The 26,991-nt window shown below is 50.4% G+C and overlaps 1 protein-coding gene across 1 annotated transcript in view; it reads left to right on the top strand.

Annotated features, from left to right (window-relative positions):
* The window catches only part of BCAS3 (BCAS3 microtubule associated cell migration factor), a 606,893-nt gene that overhangs the window by 577,136 nt on the left and 2,766 nt on the right, over positions 1 to 26,991 (top strand). The window contains exons 25-26 of the mRNA XM_019431027.2: positions 5,227 to 5,394; positions 16,808 to 16,873. Coding sequence (XP_019286572.2) covers positions 5,227 to 5,394; positions 16,808 to 16,873 — 234 coding nt within the window. The remainder of the gene's footprint in view (positions 1 to 5,226; positions 5,395 to 16,807; positions 16,874 to 26,991) is intronic.

Below are 26,991 nucleotides of genomic sequence, written 5' to 3'. Positions count from 1 at the left end.
TCAGGTTGTCATAATCAGTTGATAAGCAAACATATTTTGAGTAAGCATGATGCCCAAAGTCCTGTACTTACTACAGACTTATGGATTATGGAGGAATCCATGCCCTCGAGGAGCTTCTAAACTAGGCTGGAGAGCAGATCATGAGAATAATATAAGGCAGGATGGGAATGATACCACCTGGGATCCAAAGTGGGGCTTCAGAAGCATACAGAAACATAATCCCTTTACAGTGTTTTATGACATTGCTTACATAATTTCATGTGTGCAAACACATTTTTCAGGTTAAGTTTATCGCTTTCATCAGCTTCACCAGAGAGGTAAAGGGCCTGTCATACAGTCAGGCTTTATGAAACAGCACCCATTATAACTTGGGTAGTCACTCAAGGTTTCACGGAGCAGGTGAGACTTGAACTAAATCTTAGAAAATGCTGTGCAGAGAATAGCAGGCTGGGTGGCAGCCCTGAGGGGAGGGAGTCCCAGGAAGACTATTACATCGAAAGCCCGTGCCCTTAAGCTACCTCACCTCTCTCCCTCAGACTCAGTGAAAGATAAATCTGTAAAGTGGTGACAGCTGCTGCTTCCCAGAGTTTTGTGAAGGACCATGAACTTATTTTTTATTTTTATTTTTTGGCTCACTGTGTATCCTCATACCTCAGTACAATGCTTGACTCATAATCGTAGTGGACACTAATCAATATTTGATGAACGTGTGAGTTAACTGAAATCGTAAAAGTAAGGGGGCTTTGCAAATAGCAGAACATTGCTTCCACAAAAGATCTTTGTTGCTAAGAATGTGTATTTTGTGCTTTGAAAACGGCCTGCACTAAGTGTCCTTTCCCCTTGAAACTGACCCTTTCTCCCATAATGGGACGCAGAGGGCCCGCTCATCTGATGGAGTGTCTCTGGGCCAACCCGATGAATGATAGCGGTGCCGACAACACCGACAAGATGTGCGGTTGCCTGAGAGCGAGGAGGTGACCTCACTCTCTAAGGGCTTGGCCTCTTAACCCCAGCCCCTGCTGACACACACACACCTGCAACTCTCTCTCCCCAAGACTGGGATGGGAGAATGCAGGAGCTCCTTTGCTGTCCTCATCTGCACTGGCCGGGGTGGAAGGAAGGACAAGGGAGGGGGCTCTACTGGGATTCCTTCCAGCACAATAAGCAGGACCACTGATTGTATCCTCTCTGTGAGTTCTCAGGACAGTAGAAATGGTCCAATGCTCCTTTGCTGGATGCTTTTTGTATCCCCAGCCTCCTACCAACAGCATCCTAGTAATGCCCATGTTAAGAGAGAACATATTCGGGGCGCCTGGGTGGCTCGGTTGGTTGGGCGTCCAACTTCGGCTCAGGTCATGATCTTGCGCTTCGTGAGTTCGAGCCCCGCATCGGGCTCTGTGCCTACGGCTCGGAGCCTGGATCCTGCTTCGGATTCTGTGCCTCCTTCTCTCTCTGTCCCTCCCCTGCTCATGCTCTGTTTCTCTGTCTCTTAAAAATAAATAAACATTAAAAAAATTAAAAAAAAAGAGAGAGAACATATTCTATCTTCTTTCACTGTTTTTTCCCTCCTGTGTACCATCCAACAGACAGGATAATTACCATGAGGATCATCATCATTACCATGATACTCCAAGGAAGCTGGGTTGGTTGGGAGTGGGAAAGATTTTTGTTTTAAGTTTATTTATTTATTTTGAGAGAGAGAGAGAGAGAGAGAGCGAGCACAGCAGAGGGGCAGAGAAGGGGGAGAGATAATCTCAAGCAGGCTCCACATTGTCAGCGCAGAGCCTGACTCGGGGCTCAAGCTCACGAACCATAAGATCATGACCTGAGCCAAAATCAAGAGTTGGATGCTTAAACGACTGAGCACCCAGCAGTGGGAAAGATTTTTTTAAAGGTATTGGTTGAAGGTGACAAGAGTTCTCAGAACAAGTTAGAAAAGACGAGGTGATTTCTCCATATGCAGAAGCAGCTCAGGGAAGCAATGTGTAAACTGATAGAATGAACTCCAAGGGAAGAATCAGGGGCCTGTGTTCTGGATCTGTCACTTAGAGACTTCCAGCATGCCATTTAATCTCTCTGAGCGTCCAGCTCCTCTCTCATAATTGGAGTAGTACCTGAACTGCCTCTCAGGATCATTGTGATAGTCAAAATTTATGATGATGCTTCCAGTGGTATAAAGTTGTACCTATTTGTTATTATTAACATATACATGAGCACACCCTTCCTGTGCAGAGCACTTACTATGTGCCAGGTGATTGTGCATTTATCTAATGGAATTCTCACAACAACCCTGTAGAATTGTATTGCTTTTCAGTTTGTACGGATGAGGTTTCAGAGGATCAGAAGAAATGTGTTAGAGCCTACATTTAGGTCCAGATCTGTTTCCATTCTCCACCAGCGCATGCTTCTTTCCTCCTGTGTGCTGTTGTTTTGTCCCTCAAACGCTACTGCTCCTCTGGCCTTTGCCATCTGTCACAGTCCAGGCCCACCCTCTTACCTGAACCTTTCTTGCTGTAACATCTTGCTGACTTATTTTGTTTTCTTCTCCTCTTGGCCCTGCTATATGCTTGGCCGCCCTGACCTCTAAGAGTAGCGTGTACGAACGCTGACTGAGTGCCTTTCTAAAGGCAGGCACGCTGCTCTTGGGAAGTGACAAAAGGAAAGGGCATTCCCCATTCCTGAGACAGGCTCTGAGACATGTCTGCCCATAAGAAAGCCGCCCCCGCCCCAGCCCTGAGAGTACAAGGAGCAGGAGTGTCCGTGTTTTATTATTAATTCCCTCGGCTGGAAATCACTAGGCGTACGTGTCCCAGGCAGAGTCTTTGGAGAAACAATGGTGCTGTAGCCCTTGCTGTTGTCAGTTAAGAGCGGGGCAGCACTAGAGGGGAACACAGGCTCCTGGCAGGAACCTTGCTTCACCTTTCATTCCTTCAAGGCAGGGTTGTTAGTTCTCCTTCAGAGATGGGAAAAGGAGATAGAGGGACTGGCCTAACATGACTTTGTGAGCGGGGAGGGGAATCAAAATCTTAGCTTCTGTCATCAGTCCCCGTGTGTCTTTAGGGACTGGGCACCTTTAAGTTGTTGCTAATGCTGGTCTGGTGTTGGCTCTGGGCTTGGCACTGCCAAGGCATGACTGCACAGTTCAGGCCCTTGGAGGGCTGACACTCGGAGCACCCTACCCCCACTACCAGTGCCTGGCTCTCCAGATCCATCCTGACCCTACTTGATGGGGAGAGAGGGTGGTACAGGGCAGCTCCCCATTCCTGGGTCCTACCTGACAAGCCGATTCCCAGCAACCCCGTCCCAAGGTGGGCCTCTTCTTGGGGAGATACATTTATAGATGTCTCCCATTCTCCCAGCACCAGAAATCTACCCAACAATTAGGCAAGAGATAAATCAAAGCCAAACTTGGCTGATGACATTCAGGAGCCAGTAGTGACCCTTGCCACACATATAAATCCCAGCCGGCTGGCCAAGGGCCTTTGTCTGGTCAGAAGAGCTCGGGATTATCTGGCCCTCTTTGCTGATGTATGGAGTCACCGGCTGTCGGAGTGTTTACTAACGGTTATCACCTCAATGCTTTGGCCATTATCAGAGGCAGGGCCGCCTGCCGGGGCCGGGGCTCGCACCCTCTCTATTACCACCTGTCATTGGTAGAGAGTGTGTGCTGACGCTGCCCAGTCCTGACCGCCTAGGAAAGATAGTTTCTGACGGCTGATCAAAGAGGAGAAGCAAGGCCTGATAAAAAGTGTGTGTTGTGCGTACTTTTAACTTTAGGAAACATTGGCATTTGCATTTTTTCCCCATCTTCCTGGTGCTGGCAGGAACCAAGCCCAATAAATGCAGTGGATTCAGTTACCTAATCACTGGGAAAATGGTATGTGCTTAAAGCAACAGAGCATGACGATAATCTCCTTCCAAGAGAGAGTAGATGAAATAAGCTTTCACAGAAGACTTGCTGTATAATAGAGTATAATAACTTAAATTTCGACTTTGAAGTGATCGTGCATGTAAAGTCTAATCTCAGCACTGAACAGAGCACCATGTACTTTTTGGAATTGGAGAGCAGCTTCAGATTAAGGAAAGATTTTTGCTGAAGATTCTGTCACCCAACTGGCATCCCCCAAGTGGTGCCCCAGTTGTACATATGTCCTTGGGCAGCCAGGAGACTATATGCAGTAGAGTAGAATGAATTCTGGATTGAGGCATCAGGTGATCTAAGTCCTTGAACCAAGTGTGTCACAAACTTGCTGTTGGATCTTGGGCCATTACTTCTCTGATTCTCAAATGTCAAATGAGGAGATTGTGCATAAGTTATAGAATATAGTGGTTTAGAAAGCTTTAACAAAATTTTTAAGCTATGTAACCCCTCTTTAAAATGAACTGTGGTGGGGGGTGCATGGGGGGCTCAGTCAGTTGAGCATCTGACTTTGGCTCAGGTCATAATCTCGCAGTTCATGGGTTCGAGCCCCACGTCATGCTCTTTGCTGTCAGCCTGTCAACACAGAGCCTGCTTCAGATCCTCTGTCCCCCTCTCCCCTCCTCCTCCCCCACTCATGGACTCTCTCTCTCTCTCTTTCAAAAATAAACATTAAAAAAAAGTGAACTGTTAAGGGAAGCCCTATTTATGTCAAAGAAAAGTAGAGGTGTTGTGGTTGAACTTGGCAAGGAGGTTCTCTGCTCTTGACCTGTCTCTGAAGCAGTCCCTGAAGACTTCAGAGGACCCCTGTAGCCCCTAAGGAAACATTTTTTCAAAAACTTTTAATGTTTTTATTTATTTTTGAGAAAGAGAGAGAGAGACAGAACGCGAGTGGGGGAGGCAGAGAGAGAGGGAAACACAGAATCTGAAAACAGGCTCCAGGCTCTGAGCTGTCAGCACAGAGCTGGACGCAGAGCTCAAACTCAAGAACCACAAGATCATGACTTGAGCCAAAGTCGACTCTTAACTAACTGAGCCACCCAGGGGTCCCCCTAAGGGAACATTTTAAAAACCACTATCCCAGTGATGTGAAGGTCTTTTTCTGAATGTCTACACTCTCTGATCCACTGGCATGAGCTGCCTCATTCTGCCCTACACATGTTTCATGGTGTTCTCTCCTCCATCCAGCTTGTAGAGGAGCTGAAATGGGCCCTGGGTGGGGAGGGGAGCTGGTGGTGGGCAGCCAGAAGAACAGTCCGCTCTCTGAAAGCACGAACTCAATGTCAGATGTCCCATGTGTGCCACAGGTACCTTTGACCGGAGCGTGACCCTGCTAGAGGTGTGTGGGAGCTGGCCCGAGGGCTTCGGGCTACGGCACATGTCCTCCATGGAGCATACAGAGGAAGGCCTGCGGGAGCGGCTCGCCGATGCCATGGCAGAGTCACCAAGCCGGGACGTTGTGGGATCTGGAACAGGTAAAGGTGGCCTCACACTTCCAGCCTGACTTGGGCGTGACTGGCACATGTTGGTGTAGACCTTCTCTGGCAAGAGAGAGTATGTGTTTGTTTTAACCATGTGTTTCTTTAGTTAGCACTCTGATTGCCATTGTTTTTGAAGTTTCTGGTATCAGGAAAGCCTTGTGTAAAGGAGTTCCCAGTGGAACTGACCCCTCCTACATGGAAGAGTACCTAAAACATGCTGTCATGAACACAACTGTATTGTATGTGTGGCTCCCCGAAGGACATCTTCTCCAGGGGAAGGGACAACCATGGAGTCCCCAAGTTTTCAGCAGCCCTAAGACACTGAGTGTGAAGGCAGGACACCTTCTGTCATGCCTGAGGCTTCATAGATTAGCAAGTATCAGGGGGGCCTGCTGACCTGGAGAGAGCAAACATGAAGTAGGCAAGGCTGGTTTAAGCTCCCAGACTGCTTCTTCTTATGCTGCCTTTGCCCTCGCACTCTTGCCTGTGAGAGGGCCCAGGAGCTGGGGCCCAGGGCAGCTTCTCACACCAGAGAGCAGTCAGAAGAGCATCTTTCGAAGATGGGTGAGCCCTGTCCCAGCAGCAGGCATACACGTGCACACACCCACACATGTGTGCACGCACACACGTATACAACATGCAGTTAGGAAAGACCACAATTCTTGCATCTCCACACAATTACAATACAGCCTGCCTCTCCTTTTTTCCAAAGCGCCTCCTCATTCTAGATATCAGTGCTGCTAATGCCTGCTCCGGCCCACGTTTAGGCCCAAGAGAAAGACTGCACAACAGGCCTCTTCCCCACTCCCTGAGGTCAACAGGAACTTCCTACTGGGTCACGCAGATCCTGGCTGTGGGCCCTCCTGCTCTTGCTTGCCCGAGGCCTCTCAAGACTGTTACTCTTGACCGCCAACGTTTCCGCCCCTGCTCCACATGCCTACCTGGAAAGAGGATCCCAGCCAGGAGAAACTTACAACCATGGGACAGGAATCAGAGTCAAAGCATTTTTGGCAGGTCTTGAAATGCCTGACGTCATCACACTTCTTCTCATTTCCATGCGGCTCCTCCCTCTCCCTCAGATAGTTGGCAGTTGAGCCTTTCCCTCTCTTCTTCCCTCCCATTCAGTTCTCCTGCTCCTGCATGGAGAGGAGAGAGACCAAAGCACTCCCATCTCCACCTGCACAGCACCAGCTCTGGGCCTGCCCACAGTGCTTGTGCACTGACTGGAAAATGCACAGAGTGGAGGCACGAAGGGGAAAGAAGGTCTTTGTCTGGAGATAGAGAAGTACCTTACCAGGCTGTAGGAGACAGCTGTCTCTGAGGGCCAGCCCCCTTCCACATCCACTTCTTCCCTGGAAAGAGAGGAGGTGTGGATCTCGGAAGTGGCAACAAGCCATGTCCCATTCCGTCGCACACACGCGTGCACACACGTGTGCACACCAGCACTCCACCCCGACATCCAGCCCTCCGGTTTGTGGATAGCAGCCCGTTGTGCCATTGTTCTACCTGCATCTGGAGGTGAGGCACGGCTGTGCCATCTGCGGGGGCTCCGACCCCTTTTTCCTTGGAGCCGGTGAAAGGGAGGAGGGCTTTTCCCTTTCCGAACCTCCTTGTAGCACCACCTTCCCTCCTGCCAGCCCCTGCTATGTAAACCAGGGCCTGGCGTCACCAGACTCACTCCCTGGGAGCCACCCTTGCAGGGAGCAGCTCCAGGGCAGCCCTCCTCAGACACCGCTTGGGGCCCCTCAGCACCAGCCAGCCAGCAGTTCTAAAGGTGCGTTCGGCCAGAGCTGGGGAACTTCAGCCTGGCACAAACAGTAACCTGAACAAAACTGGCAGCAATTCATCTGCTAGACAGCTGAGGGATTCAGGAGAGTCTTTGTAGCCTTAAGCAGGTTTGTGAAATAAAAAAAAAAAAAAAAAAAAAAAGGAAGAAAAGAAACGAGAGAGGAAATTAAAACTGCATGACCCACCGGTCAGAAAATAGGAGATGCCCTTTTTGGGCAGAGGGATTTCATTTTCCTCCCCAAACCATCACCAAAAGGGATTCATTTGGTTTTCTTTGATCATATTAAATGTATCAATTTTTTTTAATCTGCCTCTATTTTAATGGTCAATAAGCAAAGCAGATATTATGGAAATTAGCTTGTTTCCCCCTGCCTTTGCCGAGAATCACTTTTCACATTTTGCAACTCCAGATGAAGTATCAGCTTGGTGGTTGAGCCCAGGGCCTTGGAAGGGCAGCCCAGCACACCCAGAAAGAGCCTAGGAAGTACGGTGTGACCGGGGAGAATTTCCAACAAGCCACCCTTTGCCATAGCAGCCTTTCCCTCTCTCTTTTCCCACAATCTTGCTTCTCTCAGTGGCTCATCGGATATACAGATAAGGTGACATTAAGTATTTGCCTGTGTTAGGTACTCTGAGGCACCCGAGATGATCAGTCCTGTAAAGCCTTCCAGCAGGCACTTTGTATAGTATAGCAACCACGACCGATGGCCTCTTTATCAAGGTATGAATGGAACATGCCCTGTGACCCCCAGCACCGAAACCCATCCTATAGCATGCCTATTATACAGGCTTAGCTAGTGACCTGCTGGGAATTGTTTCACAACCAGTCCTCCAAAGGGAAGCAGGAAAGCCCCGCTTTGTAGCATTTGAACATTTCTGTAGTATAAAAACTCACATTATGGCCAATTTCACACTATCAACATGGTGTCAGTAGGCTAGCTGAATTCCTGAACGTGTAACAGTCAGCTGGCTCCAGCACCCCACTGGCAAGCTGTACCGTGGGCAAATTAATTGTCCCCAAAAGTAAAGCAAAACCTTTTAAAGCCTTCCTGTTCAAAGAGTGGTCTTCGAACCATCTATACCTGGGGAGCTGGTTAGAAATGCGTAGACTCAGGCCCCACCCAGCCCTGCTGAGTCAACACCTGCATTTTAAACAAGAGCTCTATGCATGTTTGAGAAGGTCTGTTTTAAAACATGGATAACCTATGAGGCAGGTGTTAGTTCTGTCCTCCATGAGGTCTGCTGACCAATTAGTCTAATTAGGTCAGACGTGTGATCTGCAAATCCGCCCTAAAATAACTGGCTGAGTTGCTGTCTTGCAATATCATCACACCCCTTGTCCCTATAACCCTTCCATTGTCCCCATTCAGCAAAACTCCAAATCAAGGTCAGTCCAACTCCGCTCTTACCCTTACGTTGCTGAAGAAGAATCACAGATTGTTCAGATTAGCACCTCTACAAATTTCTGGCTCCTACTCTCCAGTGAGCCATGGGAGGCCTTCTCTGTTTTTCTAGTGCTCCTCCTCTTATTCTCAGTTGGTGCTCATCTTTTGGTGCTCCTCCTCTTATTCTCAGTTGGTGCTCAGCAGAAACCAGCACCTAGAACAGTGTCTGGCACACAGTAGACATGCAGTAACTATTTACCAAATGAATGAATTCTACATTCAACCTAGACGTGAGCAGTTCTGCTGCTGTGGCTTCTGTTCCGGTTTCATTCTCCTGACAACTCCACAGATTTCTGGTCCCTCTAAGAGTTTGTTCTATTTTTTATATTTTCCCTCCATTTTTACTGTTTATTTCATACAGTGCATATGATCAGTCCATCATTTTTTTATGTTTATTATTTTTGAGAGAGAGAGAGAGAGCGAACATGAGTAGGGGAGGGGCAGAGAGAGAGGGAGACATAGAATCTGAAGCAGGAGCCAGGCTCTGAGCTGTCAGCATAGAGCCCGATGCGGGGCTTGAACTCACAAAGTGCAAGATCATGACCTGAGCTGAAGTTGGATGTTCAACCAACTGAGCCACCCTGGTGCTCCTCAGTCCATCTTTTTTTTTTTTTAATGTTTATTTATTTTTGAGAGAGAGACAGAGCATGAGCTGGGGAGGGGCAGAGAGAGAGAGAGAGGGAGACACAGAATCTGAAGCAGGCTCCAGGCTCTGAGCTATCAGAACAGAGCCCAACGCAGGACTCAAACCCATGAGCCATGAGATCATGACCTGAGCTGAAGTCGGATGCTCAATCAACTGAGCCACCCAGGTGCCCGCCTCAGTCCATCATTTTGAAATCAGTCTCTTTCCTTCTGCATGGATAGTATTTCAAACTCCCCCATTCTCCTCAACTCTCTTAGCCCCACCATCTTGTCTCTCACTCTCAGTGAGAAAATAGTGGTCATTGTTCAAGAAATCTCTTGACTTAAAAAAAAAAAAAAAGAAAGAAAGGAAGGGAGGGAGGGAAGAATCTCTTGCTTTCATGCACCCAGACCCTAACCATACTGTGACCACCTCATGCTCCCCCTGCCTGCAGAATTGCCCAACCACAACAGCTATTCTCCCTACAGTCACCAATGGTCACCACTTTACCTCAACACTGGCCTGTGAGCCTGGCCCTGCGATCTTGAGAGGCTTTCCTGTGGCTCCTGTTCTACCACACTCTCCCAGTTTTACTTCTGCCTCTGACTACTTCTCAGTCCCCTTTCTGGGTTTTCCTTCTCTATTGGCCTTAAGTGTATTTCTCAAGGCACTATCTTGGCCCTCTTCCCTCTCCCTCATCACTCAGTACAAGGCAGTCTCCTCTGCTTCTGGGGCCTCAGATGCTATCCACAAACTGACTGTCTCCAAATAATCTCCAAGTTGGCTTTCTCTCTTGAACTCCAGAACCATTTATCCAGCCACCTACTGACATTTCCACATGTCCAATTCCTGAACTCCTCTCCCCCAACCCTGTCCTTCTCCAGGACCACCCCATATCACTGCATACAAAGCCCTTCATGACCAGCCACTGCCCTCTCTCCAGACCCCTCTCCTGTTGCTCTGCGCAAGCTCCAGCCAAGCTGGACTCCCTGGAGGGTCCCCAAGCACACATGCTCTCTCTGCCTGCCAGGCCCTTGCACATACTTCTCCTCCTGCCCGGAATGCCGTCTCCCACATCCCCTTCTCTCTCTATCACCCCCCCTCAAAATAACCTAATTCCTGCTTAGCAGACATTCCTTTCAATATTGCCTCTTCTAGAAAAATAGAATTTTTAAAATAAGCAAAACATGTACGTACTCCAATTGTTTTGAGTCTAGGTAGATATAACTTAATACCAAAAAAATCTTAATAAACACCTGGATACATATTAAGTGAATTTTCTCTTTAGACTTTAACTCTTTCCATCTTTAGCTAAACCTTGTCTTTCTTCTTTGCTCTCTCCCACGTCCAATAGCAAAAGCCCCAGGCCTCATTCACAAGTCCTGATCAGCTTGACACGTCTCTGTTTGCAGGCAGCCTCCTTTTGCTGCTGTTGACCCTCAAGAGCTCACTAAGTCAGCTCTCAAGGTCAAGAGGGACTGTCTCTTCCCCCTGACTGTGGCTTCCTGCAGTCCTGGGAACACTGTTTCACTCTCCTATACTATCACAGCCCTAAAGGTAGGAAGGAGGCTCCATCTCTTTCTGTCTACCGTGTCTTCAGTGAATTCTGTCCTAGTCCAGAAACAGTTACTTTAGAGGATCACACTGTGGGCTCAGTCTTTGCCTCTTACCTTCTGTACATACATTTACTTCCTTACCAAACATGCAAAGCTTTCACAAAACAATATTATAAGCAATGCATTCTAGTACTTTCTATTTTCTTTTGTTTTTTTTAAGAATGTGGTCATGACCTACTAAACGGACTTCACAATACATCAATGAATTTCCATCTATAGCTTGGAAACCAATGCACTAGTATATTCTGCCAAATCCTCTGAGTTCTCCTATATGTATATTAATTACTCAGCAGAAAAGGCTCTAGGATTATTTTCAGCAAAAGCTCTTCCAAAGATTTGTTAGAAATTACTTTTACTTATTTAAAGGGCTTTGCCTTTTTTTCCTTCTTACATGAAAAGCACATTTTGAACATTGTACACAGTTGTTTTCTTTAACTTTTATTTATTTTTGAGACAGAGAGAGACAGAGCATGAACAGGGGAGGGGCAGAGAGACAGGGAGACACAGAATCTGAAATGGGTTCCAGGCTCTGAGCTGTCAGCACAGAGTCCGACACGGGGCTCGAACTCACGGACCGTGAGATCATGACCTGAGCCGAAGTCGGACGCTTAACCGACTGAGCCACCCAGGCACCCCTGTACACAGTTTTTCAATGGTCAGAAGAAAGTTTCAGTAAGTTAATCAACAAATACTTGATGATCACCTATGTTTTACAAAAGAGGAACTAAGAGCACTGTGTATGTGTGTGTGTGTTTGTGTGTGTACACATGTGTGCACATGTGCACCCTCATGCTAATAACCATCTTTCATTTCAGGACTATAGAAATTAATGTAAATAATTAATGTTAGCCATTGTTAATGGAGTTGACCGGTTATGTACCCCACAACAAATAACCCAGAGCATTGGCCCTTCTATCCTTCCTCTAGGATTAGCTTTTCCAATGGGTCTTGAAACTCCTGCTCGCCCCACTGCTGACAGCTGAGAACAGTTTCATGCTAAGGCTGCATTTCCAGTGGGGGCCCTATTAGCCCTGTCCCACCTCAGGGTGCCACATGATCAGGGTGCCATCGGCAGACCACAATTGCGGGCATGGGGCAGTGAATTACTTCTGTTATCCTTTAGACGCTCCTACTCTCAGGCAAGTACTTTCATCCAGGTAACTTAGCCAGTTGCTTAGGTCCTTTCCTTTGCTTTACCTAATTGGGCCCTGGAATTTTTCTCCCGTTACAGTGCATTTACAAAATGCTTCTTGTGTCTCTCTCAACGACCTCCTTGGTGGGCCTGCACCTTCTTCCATGGTTGCAGTGGACAGGCAGGCTCTCTATAGACACCTGCTGGTTTCTCCACACTAGGCTGGGCACTGTGGGGAAGAGGTAAGGCATGGTTCCTACCCTCAGAGAGGTGAAAGCTCCAGAGGAGGCAACAGTGAACTGTGGGGGTGTTCCTCTCTGGCTCCTATCCCCACCTGCCCACTGGGGCCCACCTTACAGAGCTGGACCAAACAGAAGTCTAGACTGGTCCCCTGCCCACAGGCTGTGGTCTTTCTAGGATGTGAAGAGCAGGATGAATAGATGCCATGACTGTTGAGGGTGGGGAGAAAAGAGTAAGTCCCCAGAGACATAGGAGCACCCAGACATAGAGCCTAGTGCCATCGGCAGGCCACGAGCACCCTTGCTGAGGGTGGCAGGAAGCAGCCATTGGGACTGGGGGTGGCAGGTGGCTCCGGCAGTGGTGGCATTGTTGGTATTGCTATCTGTGCCTCAGTTCGGTGGCAGATTGCCTGTCCCTAGCTATTTTCCACTGGTAGGAAAGGCCAAATCTGAGAGTCCAACTACTGCCATTGGGAATAATTTTTTTTTTCTTTTCAGTGGCATTTAGAAACTCTCATCAAGGAATGGGAGAAGCCTGTGACCTTGGGCAAGTTTCTTTCCCATTCTTCTCTAGTCCCATGGGCGAGGGAAACCAGTAAATGCGGTAAATGTTTGCCCTCCATGTGTGTTGGGTCCTGGCCTCTGGACTGCTGTACTGAGCACTTTGTGTATGGCGTCTCACTTCCTCCTCTCAACAGTTAACAGCCACACCTCCCAAATGGCCTCGGTGTTCCAGACTCTACGCTAGCCACATAAATCACCAACACCACCAGGTGGACGTTCGTCTCTCCAACTCACAAGAGAGGAAAGATTAAAGATTTGAAGTCAGATCATAACTAAAAGATATAGGCTCAAAATGAGACGTCAAGGAAGTGCTGGAAGCCCAGCCTCTATAAAGTAGTGCAATTAGCTGAGCTGAGTTTTCTTCACTCTGGTGTTAGAATAGTTATTTCATTAAGGGTCTTTCCCATGGACAATAGCATTCTCAGGGGCAACCATGGTTATGGTGTTCTTGGTGTTCAGACCAAACCTCCTTACAGGGGTTTCCTGGACAGAGGACATTGTTCCGAGGGTGGAGGGAGGGCCTCTGAGACCGGGTGGTGGTGCTGCAGTCCTGGCCAGATGTGCCTACACCCTTGCCTGCAGTTGAAGGTTGGGTTGGATCTCCCACACCTGTGGGTCCTACCTGTGACTCTCTGTCTGGGATTTCACACACAAGTAGTGGTTCCAAACCCACCCCCACCCGCAACTGTGAATGTTTATTTCTACCCCAGGTAAAGATAATGGGGGCCCTTTAGTGACCCATCAGCCGACTGGGCGCGCTTCTGTTCTCCATGGGTAACAATATTGGGCAAGGGTTATTTTAGTCATGGTTAGAGAAGTGGAAATAAGGTTGCACATGTGTATGCAAATGATAAAAGTTGTTCATGAGAAAGATTTGTGAAATTGGAATCTACACAAAACAGAAGTAACTTTGTATAAACTTGACTCAGGAGATCTAGAGAAACAGGTCTGTTGAAATTGTTTCCATTGTATGCCATGCATTCACCTCGTCCACAAAGTAAGCAAGGCCGAGGTTTAGAAGCATCAGCTGCAACCTCACAAGAAGTGAATTAAGGCCCAGGAACATTAAATAATGAGACTGTGCTCACACTGCCCAAGAATTCAAAGAGACAGAGAGAGGGAGGGAGGGAGGGAGGAGAGGGGAGGGGAGGGAAAGGGAGGGGAGAGGAGAGGAGAGGAGAGGAGAGGAGAGGAGAGGAGAGGAGAGGAGAGGAGAGGAGAGGAGAGGAGAGGAGAGGAGAGGAGAACAGGGAAGGGAAAGAAAAAAAAAAAAGAGATAACTAGGAGGAATTTAAGATCCCATCAGTCTCACTTGGTCAGAGGGTATTTCAGTGACCCCCGACCCTTTACTCAGAATAAGAGGGGATCCCCAGAAGAGGAAGGGGTCTCTCACCTTCAGGGCCTGCTCTGTCTTCCTGTCTCCCTGTTTGCAAAGTGCCCAGGGCCCACATTCCAGCCTCGGCTCCTTTCTGTGAGATTTCAAGTCTTACCGTACTTCCTCACCTTCCTTTCCAACCTGATCTCCCCCTTGCTTGTTCACAGTAACCCCTTATTCGTATTTCTTCACCACCACCACCTTCGTGCAAACAAGCTCACCTGTCAAAACCATCCCATCGTCTGCCACACATGTGCTGCTCACTCAGCTGTTAGAGTACCCTCCACCCTCCCTCTCTGCCCAGTCACTTTTTTAGACCAAACTCCGATCTCACCCCTCTGTGAAGCCCTCCCTAACTATGCAGCCAAATGCCCTTTCTCCTCTGAACTTCTGAACCACCTACTCACTGGACACTTGGCCCTGGACAAGTAGTGTATGTTGCCTTTCCCTTTAACTAGCAGTGTCTGATTTCCTTCTATGTGCCACTGGGGGAAGGCTCAGCTCTGGTGGTCCCTTCAGCTCCCTCAGCCATACTGCCCATACTGCTTGTCTTAACCTAATTCTGGTTATTTGGACTGAGTCTGATTCATATTTGTTACCTCTAACCACCAACCTCCTCATTGCCCAGCATCCAGCACTGGGACAGGAGCCAAGCTGAGCCCCAGTGAATGTTTGTTGAATGACTGCATGGGTTTTTATGGCTCCTAAGAGGTAAATGAAAGCCAGCCAGAGCAGTGGGAAAAATTACTGTGTTTAAGACATACTTGTTAGTTTCTGGCCAGTCATCAAATCTGATTCTAGGTAGACAGCTTCTTCCTTCCTTCCTTCCTTCCTTCCTTCTTTTCTTTCTTTCTTTCTCTCTCTCTCTCTGTCTCTCTCTCTCTCCCCCCCCCCATCTCCATTCTTCCCTTTCTCCCTCTCTCCTCCTTCTCTCTGTCCCCTCTTCCTTCTCCTCCCAAGACTGCTAGAAGTCCAAGGCAGAGGCAGAACTATAATGGGAGCTTAGGGCTGAGAAGCTTCCCTGCGCATTTTTCAGTTGCCCAAAGTCTACTTTGAATTCTTTAACCAAAGCACACTGATTCCTATCAACAAGGAGGAAGTGCCAGTGTGGCTTCTTTGGTGAACCTTTAGAGTCCCCTTTCCAGGATTGCCCCCAACTTGGAGGCGGGAGTCCCTGTGGAAAATGTACAGGCCTGGACAAGCGGGTGGGGAAGGGCGGCTGCGCCCCCAGATGAAGGCCCTCCTCTGGAGACATTAACATAGGTAAATGGTTAACAAAAGGGAGTATTTCTCTCTGTTCTTCCTCCTCTGCCAGAGAATTCACCTTTAACCATTGACCTCTCTGTGAGGTGTGAGATCTAAACAAAGTTGAACACAGTCATGGATCGTTAAGTACCCATCTTTCCCTCTGCTCCTGCCTCTGCCTCCTCAGAAGATGGTCTGAGGTATACGGACCACCCCCCATGTTTGATGGCTGGTAACAGAGGAGAGACACACATACACACAAACACACAAAAAATAACAGTTGGAAATGACCCTCTGACCCTTTCGGAATCCAGATCCTCACTATACCAAGAAGGCCAAGCCATGCCAATCTGATTGAACTGAACAGAATGAGACATTTCCAAGTACCTGTACCAGAATGAGTGGTCTAACCTCTGACATTTGGTGATTTCTCCTTGCCCACTTCTCTTTGAACCCCAACCCTACCCCCAGGCACCTGCGGGGCCTACTGCATAAGCATAAATTTTTTAGTTTGCTGCCAGAATCCTCCAGCACCAGGCTTCACAGACCTCCCCCAATTCCCCCAACATCTTATTTAGTATAGCTTGATAGCTTGCAATTCCACTCCTCTGTGTGCTTAATTAGGTTTGGGAAGAATCGACACCCAGGTTTTTCATTTGTGTAGGGTCACTTTTTCCATTCTGTGTCCTCCCTGTGCTCATTCTACTGGCATGTTCCCATCCTCTCTGGGGTCCAGTTGGCCGGGACCAGCATGCCGTCTCCACTTTGATGTGTACGTTGGTGCTGGCCTCAGAGGTGGGTTGGGAGAGTGCGGGCTAAGCCTGCCGGGGTCCTGCTTACATCTGGGCCTGGCTGGGTCCTCGGAAGGCTTGGAGATTCTTTGATTTCACACTTTGTTCATCCCTAAGCCACGGAAAGCTGAATATGAGTGTACAGTTCGGGACTTTGAGCGTGTTCTCCATGATCCTTCTCTCAGCAGTCCAGCCACACTGCCAAGCAGCTTTGAACTTCAGGCCTGGTTCTACCTCCGTGGACCCCGAGAGGAGGAAGAATCCTTGAGGGGCCACCCAAAGTGCTGGGTTTACCTCCACATCTTTTCCTGCCCCCAGGGCCGTGCAGCAGGCAGGAATGTGGGCACTCGGTAGGCAGCACTGGGCAGGAGGAATAGAAGGAAGGATGGCAGAGGTTTAGGCTCGTGAGAGATATAGGTAAAAGCCTGCATGTGTTCTTCCTTGGAACAGACCACAAACACCCCCTGCAGAGCTCTCAATGGTCAAACCAGATTCTGATACCTACTCTCTTTGGTTTCAGCTCTTGCTGCTCTCTCAAAGGTCCATTTCGTGATCCTCTTTAAAGAAATATTCTATTTTCAATACAGACACAGCCCTTGACGTAGCAGTAAAAAACACCACCCCCGAGAGACACGTGGCTGTGAAGTATGTTGGTATGTAACCTCCCGTATTTGCCTACGTGCAAGGCTTTGTCCCTCAAGAAGTTGCCCCTTTACCCCCTGGTGCTCAGGCTTCAGGAGGCATTGAAACAAGGGCAGGAGGTCAGCACAGACAGGAGGTACCTTCTGGCAACAGACTGGTTTGGGATGGGAAGTAGTTGCTGTTCTTCACCCAACAAGAGTTTCTTTGAGACCCTCATTCCCAGCCCCCCACTTTTAAGATGGAAGTCAAATTTTCGGATTCTGCTGTGCAGAGCAGAGAGGTCACTAGGCTCTAATGCATTTACCATTGACTGCCCCTCTTGTAGTGCGTCTATTAGTGAGTAATTTGATTTGTACCTATTCATTTGCAGTCCCTGCAGGAGCCTGGAGCTGGCCCCTAGTATAATTGGTGCTGTCTCTATTTTTACATCATTAGATTAGCCCCGACTCCTGGCCACTTGTTGTCTGCGCTTGTCTGTCCATTTATACAACCTAATGTAACACAAAATTCATTACTGATCACATTACTTTCAACTCTGAAGCCAGCCTTGTGATAAACATTTGGTTAACCCTTCCCTGCCCACAGGAGGGCTGACAGAACAAATGCACTTCCACTCGACAGGCAAATCAATATCTTAATACACCAAAGTGGAATTGCATTTCTAGATTTGTTATTCCTCCTGGAGGAGCAAATGGAAAGGCTGGTCTGAGCTAGCTGAATTGAATAATGAATAGAGCCCCGGCACCAGCAGCCAGTCTGTGAACAGAGCACAAAGGCAGACCCGGCATCCACCCCGCTTTTTCATCTGGACGGGTGGCACCACAGCAATTAACTGAGACTCGTGCTCCTCCCGCAGCCATGGAGTGTGGGTGCCAGAGCGCAGGCCGGGACAGTAGGGATCTTGGCCCCACTGTCATTCTCTTTGCTAGGCTTGGCCTAGGACAACTGGCTTAAGTTTCCTTAAAACCTTCTCCACTGATATGAAGGCACCAGACTCATGGCCTTGGCACTAAAGTCACCAAGAAATTAATTAAATTCATTACTAAACGAAAGTTTACCATTTGGAAAAAGATACACAAAGTTATTCCTACTTAGAGAGAGGTCAGCAATGTTGGGATTGTGTGTGTGTGTGTGTGTGTGTGTGTGTGTGTGTGTGTGTACGTGTGTGCACAGGCGCACCAGTCCCCAGGATGAGCATTCTCTGGCATGGAAACACCACATGAACCTGAAAGGGTCCTAGTTCTCTGATAGAGATGATGGTGAGGACTCTAGTACAGGACCCTCTGGCACAGGGTCTCAAAGGGCCCTCCATACAGCTCTGTTTAATCTAGAAGATTCTCCCCTACACCACCCTGGTTATCCCCTTCCCAGCCCCTGTTTGTCTTTGGGGCACACCCACTATAAGTCATTAGCTTGCAGGACAGCTTGTTTCAAAAGGGAAAATATCCCAACTTATAAAGAAACTCTTGTAAAGCCTATACCACAAAGATTAGAAAAATAGGCACAGAGGAAGTAGAGTGGAACCCATTACCATGAAAGTCTTAAATCCCTAAGTCTAAAACTAAAAAAGCCATAAACAGAAGATACCAGGTTGGGAAGGGGAGCTAGAAAAGGCAGCCTGTTTAGGGGAATTCTGCTTGAATTCAGGGAAGTCCTGAACAGGCGACTTAGGAGAGGCATCGAAGCCTCAGATTAGTGGGCCTCCTTCCTGTTGAGCAGGCCACCTTCCACCTCTGAGGACTGCACCTTGGACCTTGTTCAGAGCCTCAACATGCCAGAAACAACCAGCAATCCTGGGAGACCTGGAGATCCCAGGGATTCTTTGAGAGGGCTCAGCGCTGCTCGTGGCCTTCTCCATTCCTCCAGCATTCCCCGTGCCTCCCTCCTTTGTGTGTGGAGGAGGGCCGGGGCAGGGTGTCGCCTTGCCGCAGTCCCTGGGCTGCAAGTTGAGAGTTAAGAGGTACAGGGGGATTGCCTCACCCTGCCTGATGGTGGGAAGCTCCATTTCCCACAGAGGGACTAGAGGGCCAAGCCAGAGACTTTGGAGACTCTCAAGAGCTTCCCACTGTGAGGAACTACAAAGGGGGGATCCTCGCTTCTAGTCAGTGAGAGGACAGGAGTGTGTCCTGGCATAGCCTGGGTAGACAGCTGCCTCCTCACCCCTACCCAGCCCACAGCATACTAACTTTCTCAGTTGCCAGCCTGCTGCTTTGGCCTCAGCTGTTAATCGTCTCAGGTGGGTAAGTGGACCAGTGGGGGAGAGAGGCTTCGTGTAGCCCCTGCCGGCCCAGCCCCTTCAGCTCTAGAAATCAGAGCAGAGCACAGACCTCTGGTTTGCAGAATGGGACAGACCAGTGGCAGGGAGGAGAATGAGTCGGCCGGCTGGTGGGATGAGAGACTGATTTCTTAACCTTGATGGAAAGGGGGAAAGCCACATCTTACCAAACTCTTCCGCTGCATCATAGAAAATTTAATTATGTTTGGACATTTGAATGAGAACCAGATGTGGCTCTGGCCCTTCAGGCCAGCAGGGTTCAAGGAGCTGCGTCTCTCCTGTGGTCTGCAGACCCCTGTGCTGTCTCTTAGCCCTGGAGGGCTACTCTTTGGGAACCACCCTGCCTGGGAGCTCGGTGGGGTCTCCTGAGCTTCAAGGCTGGACTGTAGGTGATAGGCAGGTCAAGGCTAGGTACCAAGCACCGGTTCCACTAGAGAGTTTCCAAGCGCTGTGTCGTCCTGGTAGCCATGCTGAGTGGGCATGTTTGCAGGGCCCTCATTAGCACCCTCACCTACCCCACACGCAGACACACACACAAAGAACTCATGTCCCAGCACCTGGCGGGGCATTCTCTACCACCAAAGACACATCTCCGAACTACCCAGGCCTGAGTCTACCTTAGATGGCGTCTACCAAGGCTCGGCCCCCAAGATTGTGTGTGACCTGGAGCCAGAAAGGCCCTTCCAGGCCCTCTTGCATGGGGAGCCCTTCTCCAGGGGTCTCAGCCTGCTGAAACACCAGAGATGGCAACACTGATTTTCCAGCCAAAACACCACTGCAGTAATAGTGATCTCTTACACGTGTTCAGTGAATGTTCTGCTTCTGAGAGCCCCATCACATTCCTTTCTCTTTAGAGCCTCACACACCCAGTGAGGTTGCCAGAGCAGCCCCTCCCCACCCCCCTGACAGATGCTGAAGCAGACAAGGGGTGAAGTGACTCGCCCAGGTCATTCAGCACGTGGGCGGCAGGACTGGCGCAAGAGTGAGCCCTCCGCCTCCTACTCTTCCTTCCTGCCATCTATAGTGGGGTTCAGTGCAGAGCTGTTCCCGGAGTGTGGCTTCAGCCAGATTTACCAAATACCTCAAAAACAGGGAAACATGAGCCAGGTCCGCTCAGCCTTTGCTGTCCCCATGTAGAATAGGTTGTGACAGGGCAGGATTTAAAGTTATAGTAACATAGTGGTACTGAGAGGGTCCCTGAACATGGGATACTAGTCCAGGTGGTCTGGGTGGGGGATCCTGCTGTCTTGTGCTTTGAAGCCAAGACTTAGGAAGGCTTAGGTAATGTGGGTTTCCTGGGATTGGAGTGTGGCAGCATTTCTGGTTCAAGTCTTTCCCTACCTGGGATTGGTTGCCTCATCATGGCTATTATTTGGGGGGACCTGGGGAAAGGCTCTAGCCCCCATCCAGACCAGCACACCTTCTGGCTCATACCCCACGTACTGCCATAGCTCATCAGCTGTTCAAAGGCTGTGAAGGAACCTGGGGTCAGGCCATGAGCTGCTCTGTTGGAACTCAGATGCTCTGTTCTCCACTCTCCCAATACACACACACACACACACACACACACACACACACACAGCCAGTTCCAATGGAGAGAGGGGGCACAGGATGTGGTAAGAGACTGGTCTTTTGAACATGGATCCTCCCTCCTGAGTCTTCCTCATTCCTCAGGCCTCCCTCCCCCGCTCTTTCTACTTTTATTCTCCCTTCCCCAACATTCCAGCATGCTCAGCTCCTGCCACCCCCCTCTGCCTACTGGCCCCACCAGGAGTTTGTGAATCTAGCTACCTCTATGCTTCCACATCATGATATTAATGCCACACTGGCCTGCTGTCATGAGTAGCCTTCCTCTTTGGCTACTGGAGGGAAGGGGCGATGAGGAAGAAAGGCGATGTGCCTTTTCCCCATTTTTCCTTGACGGAGGCTGTCTGCTTGCCTAGTCTCCTCAACCATCATCCTTTCCACAACTTTCCACAACTGACCACAATCTTCCAGGAGCCAGTGGATGCCTGGGAGGATCTGAGGTCTTCCCTAGACTTCAGGTCTCCTGCACCCAAAACCCTAAGGTTATTAGGCACATGCATGGCCCCAGTGGCTAAGGGAAATAGTTTGTAATCTCCTGAGCCAAAAGCACCAGATATTTACTCTCATTGTTTGAAACTGAGGGGTGGGGGGTGGGCAGAGCAGGCCATGTGGTCCTAGCCTTGTTCTGTGGCTTTCTGGGCCTCAGTACCTGCAGGGATCAGGGACGAGAACTGGGCAAGGGGGAGAGAAAGCACATTTGTGGGAGTCCTGTGGGTTGAAAAGGACTCCAGCTAAGAAGGACGCACCTGCCTTCCCACAGGCTGTGTGCAGTCAGGTCACCAGAAGTATGTAACATCAGTGGGCCAGGGCTCTGCACTCAGCATAGGTGTGAGGCCTGGAGGCAACCAGGCCAGAATTAGCCCTGTTTCTTCTCTACTCCCAGATTCCATCAGCCCAAACCAGGACTCCTATTATCTGGATGTGGAGGGGCCATTTCATCCTCAGCTTCAAGAAGCTGCCCTACTTCCTTCTACAAGCATACCTGGAAAGGGGAGGGTGACCTGTGTCCCCCAGCCCCATCCTCCCAAGATGTCCATGCCAGTCTCTTGGCATCTCTGCCAGCCCTGCAGCCTGTTGGGTTGCCAGAGGAGGAGAGGAGCCCGACACGGCAGGGTGGGCCTGGCAGAGGGCTGGGAAGAGGGAAGGTATGGGGGAGGCAGCAGCCTCCAAGGTGGGCATTTCTGAGTGTGGAGAAAAGCAAGGCCACTTCCTTTACCTGCTACCCTTTCGTCCTCCTCAAAATTGCCACTGCTGAGGCTGGCTCCAACCCAGAGAGTGGTCTCTGACAGGGCTGTTGGGGTTTCTAGAAACATTTGTAACCAACTCCCTCTCTGTCTCTGCCTCCCTCAGCCGCACTCTGGAGGAGAGAGCAGTAGTTTCCAGACCCAGGACTGTTGTAAGACAAGCAGCCCAAAGCTGTCTTACACCGCTGCCTGGTTGGCATCCGGGTCATCTCTCTGGATTCCACCATCAGGAGGCTGCCAGTCCTGCTCAGCCCCACAGGATGCATTCAAGACCCCTACCTGCTTAACTCTTCTCTCTCTGAGTCCCAGTTTGCTTGGTCCCCAGCCTGTTGGTAGGCCGTGGCTGACCAAGTCGATTGCTTGAGGCAGACCCCATTTGGATCCATCTGCTGAACTTGGCAGCAGTCCAGTAGTCCCCTGGTCTCCTCTCCATATATCCCATCCAGAGAAGTTCTGAAAATCTCTAACTTCCCAGTCAGAGCACCACCCCCTCCTGCCCACCCCAACCTCACTTCCCAGCCAAGAAGGGGATTGGAATATTTCTGTTTGCAGACCTCCTCTGAGCCAGGCGGTGGGCAGGATAGGGCAGTTTGGCTGGCTGTTCTGGGTTCTGGGGCCACCCACGCCCCTGGGGTGCCACTGAGCCCAACCCAGGCAAGGGGCTTAACCACAGGCCCTTCTGATAGGGAAGAAGGGGAAGGTGGACGCAGGAGGGAAAAATCAATGCATGTCAGCAGGGTTGGAAATTTATTTTCCAGCTTGGAAAAGGGTATTTACAAAGAGGCAAGGAGGGAAATGAAATGTGTAAACACATATCTGCCATCTTCCTCAGCGAGCCATTTCTTGATTAAAAAGAAAAAATCCTTCCCAAGCTCCAGTGGAGGGCGAGCTGCTAGGGCCCTGTTTGGCAGAGGCACCTGCTGGAGAGGGAAGACGAGAGGGACCCAGAGGATCCTGTGGACAGTCACAATCACTAATACAATTGCAACAATAATAGTAACTCACATTTGCTGGATGGAAGCTTTAAGCACTTTGTGATGCACTCTACCTGCATTGCATTATTTAATTAAATTCTTACAACCACACTATGAAACAAACATTGTTGTTCTCATGCACAGGAAACTGAGGTACAGGAGATGCTGAATAACTTGTCCAAAGTCTCCCAGGTGGCAGCAGGCCGGAGCCTGTGCTGTTAACCATTTCCCTAAACTGCCTCCCCACTCTGGCCAGACACTGCCCCTCCCCTCTTCTCAGGCCCCTGAGGCTGCGGGGTGGGGGTGGGGTGGGGATGGCGGCGGGGGGAGCCTTGTCCCCTCCCACTGCCAGAAGTGGATAGGCTGTGGGTGCAGGGTAAGACTCTGCCCTAAGGTCTAATCCTACTCCCACCAGCCTCTTGGGTGGTTAGCTTAGGACTGAGCTGTGTGGCTGCAGCCAGGGCCCAATAAAAGTGCTCTGCTAATCCCTTTAATGAGCAGCATCGTGAGGCTCTAGGTGTACAGAATAGGGCTGGCTGCTGAGCACAGCAGAGGGGCTACTGGTAGATGCTGCTTTTGTGGTGGAGGAAGTGCCAGGGCTGCCTGGAGGCTGAACCAGGGGTCCCAGGCACCCTCTTCCCAACACACACACACACACACACACACACACACACACACACACACACACACACGGCACTGCCCTCATTGACCCTGCTGGATCCCAGAAACAGGCCTCCCTCTGAGTCCTGAGCCTTGAGCTCTCCACAATTACCTCCCACCTACCAGAAGCCTCAGGGGCTTCCCTCAGAGTCTCTGATTGGCCAACTGACCCACTGCCCTCCTTCCTAGAAGAGGCCTGAAGAGGGTAAAGCCCAACTGTCTTCTCGACCTGAAGTCGGGAGACTTCACTCCCAACCTTCTACTGGGATCCCCTGCCCACCTGGGCTTCCCCAGCTCCCCGCAAGTCTCACCTAGTACCTGTCCTCAGTGTTTTGCCCCCTCCCAGGGAATGGGGGAACAAAGACCATGGCATTTAGCGGGGACCTTTGCAAAGGGGCTGCAGTATCCTCCTGTGGGATGAGGGAGTGAACTACCACAGAGACTCCCTCATTCTGCACGGCCCAACCCCGGGTGGGCCGACATTTGCAGCCAGCCAGGCTCCTGCCTCCTCACACAGACTAACCGTGACTCCTCCCTAGGTCTCCTTTGCCTACATGCCCAGGTAGCAGAGTAGCTCTCTCTGACAAGGGCAGCCACCTCCCTGCCCCCTTTGACACCTTTGCATTTTGCCAGACTCCAGGTGGAATGGGAGCAACAAGAGGCTTGAGCATTCCCTTTCCTTCACTTATTTTGCGAGAGCCCAGGCACCTCCCTTGTAGTTGCTGCTCATCCCATTGTGCCCCTATCCCCCATGACTTGCCCATCCTGGTCATGGAATCAAGGGGCATCTGTGGATAGCAGGCCCATTCTCCATTAAGAGCCAGTATGGGAATGGGTGGGCACAGCCAGCGGTGGGCATTGGGACCCAGTCGGTGATGCCTAGAGTTGCCAACATCTCCATCCTGGGGCCAAACCGGCACCAGTTCTCTCTCAGGGAGACTGTATACCTAGAGCCGGTGGCCTCCTACTCTTCCTTGGTTTTGCCGTCTGTAAGATGGGGAGACAACCACCCAACTCCCAGGCACACAGGGTCGCTGGAGGATGTGAGGGCACAATAAGTTATCTTCTTTCTCAGTCCAGCAACTGGTCTGGGAACTATTCCTCATCCCCTACTGTGCTTTGAGGCCAGGGGAGCAACCTCTCTTAGAGCTGGCATTTTCCCACTGGCCAGAATCTGCATTCTTCTAAGCAGAGAGGCTGCTGGGAGTGATTTCTTAGCCACCACCACCCCCCGCTCGACAGAGCCCGCAGCTCCCCTCTGCGGCCCTGGCAGGTAGCTGGTGGACTCTCCCCACAAGCTCACCTCAACTTCGGCAGAGCTGCCCAGAACTGGGGACTTGGGAATGGGGAAGGAGGGCAGCAGCCCAGAGGCTGGGCCCCTGAGTCAAAAGGTCTGGAGGTGTCCCCCAGAACTCTGCAGCCTGCCTTTGTCTCCTCTCCCTCTAGCAACCTGCCCACATGGGGTATCTCCTGGCACCCTTCTCTCCCCTTCCCACAGCTGCCCTCATGCTCTGTGTGCAGCTCCTCTCTCCCCACCCCCCCATGCTGAAGGGGGTCTCCACTCTGTCACACCAGTTCCAAATCTGGGACCCTGAAGACTGACCGGTCCTCACCCCCCTACACGTGCATGTCACTACCCTCCTTGACTGCAGGACTTTGCTGCAAGCCTGCCCTCCTCCCAGCGTGACACCCCACACCTCCTTACTCCTCCTCCACCTGCTTGCAGAGATCAGTGTACTTCTCAATCGTTGTCCATATCTTTTCCAAAAAGATTCCTCAATGCTTTTCTTTTCAAAAGGGAAAAAAAAAGGAAAAAAAAAACAATGCCAACAGCCCAGCGTCCGTGAGCAACCCAACAGTAACAAAGCAGGTGTTCGGGATGGAGGAAGGTAAGGCCACACATTTCCATTTGCCGCTTGCTCCTAGGGCTGGGCGGCCGGGGTAACTCGAAGGTGGGGGAACCTGTGTGCAGCCCTCCTCCACTTGCTCTTCCGCACACACTCATTGCCCTGTCTCAGTGAGAAGAGAAAAGGGGGTTGACGGAAGGCGTATGGAAAAGTGCCCAGGTCCAGCCTGGCTCTGGTTCTTTCACTGATAGTCCATACTTGAGAAGAAGCTCCCGACTCCCCTTCCCACATCATTCATTCAAGAAATGTTTTCTGAGCACCAACTCTTTTCCAGGCCCAATGGTTGGCATCAGGGATACAGAGATAAGGCACAGACCCAGCCCCTGAGAGGCTTTCCCCATGGATGGGGACACACAGTGTGAACAGATGGTGCACAGAGTGTTAGAGGGCCTGGGGCAGAAGGAAGTACAGAGCACAGTGGGGCCTGGCCAGCTCTGCAGGACAGCAGGACAGGCTCACGGAGGAGTAGACACATGTGCTAACCTTTGGAAGATGAGTAGGTGTTCTGGGGGCCTGGGGAGCCTGGGAAGGGTTTTTCAGTCAAAGGAAATTGCAACAGCACAGACCCAGGGGCCTGAGGCAACTTGGAGAGATCCCAAAACTGCACAAGTTCATTACTTTGGTTCTTCAAATCCAATAATGAGTGGCATTGGTGAGGTGGGGTCTCAGGGGCAGGTCATGAAAGGTCATTTTTGTAGTGCTGAGTTTAGGCCTTATCCTGAGGACTATTGGGAGTGATAAAGGTTTTTAAGCAGAGAAAAAGCGAGATGAGGCTTGTGCTGTAGACAAGCCATTCTGGCTTTGGTAAGTGGGATGGACAGCGGGTGCTGGAGGTTAGGAGGCCAGTAGGGAGTTCTTGAAATTATCTAGGTGCGAAGTGCAGGCCTAACCAGGCAGCGGCAGCGTGAGTGGAGAGGAGGGATGAGGCTGGAGGAGATCGACTGGGCAGAGCTTGACCACCCGGGATCGGGGGGGCAGGGGAGAAGCCTGCCCACTACCATCGTACCCCAGGCCTAACTGGTGAAGAGAAAATGGGAGCCAGGCAGGTCAGGCTACATCTGGCCCCCTCAGAATGGCAAACTCATAAGTCCCTTTGGCAACGGTCCCTGCACTGTCACATGATGGGATGAGGTGTGAGTGGGACCCCTGGAGCTGCCGAGGGGGTTGCCCTTGGCCAGTACCAAGAGGCAGTGGGGGTGCTGTGCTTGGTCCTGGGCTCCAGTCTCCTCAGTTTCCTTGGCAGCGTGGATGTGTCAGAACTTTGCATCAAGAGCTCTGGGCCTGTCCCCCAGCTCTGGAAGGGGGCCAGCCTTCCCTATACTAGTGGCCATTCCTGCTCCTTCATCTGGGGCTTTCTTGCTTAGGCTTGGTGTCCAGATCCTAAGGAAGCCCCTGCTTTCCTTGCTACTGCGGGTGCTCCTCTCTCCTGCCCTCCTGGCCCTGCCGTTAGCGCCCCCTAGTGCCACGATGGCCGTGCATGAG

This window comes from Panthera pardus, unplaced genomic scaffold (assembly GCF_024362965.1).
Source record: "Panthera pardus isolate Hobbes unplaced genomic scaffold, ASM2436296v1 HiC_scaffold_3, whole genome shotgun sequence".
NCBI classification, from domain to species: Eukaryota; Metazoa; Chordata; class Mammalia; order Carnivora; family Felidae; genus Panthera; species Panthera pardus.
This window is presented reverse-complemented; position numbering and strand designations above follow the sequence as displayed.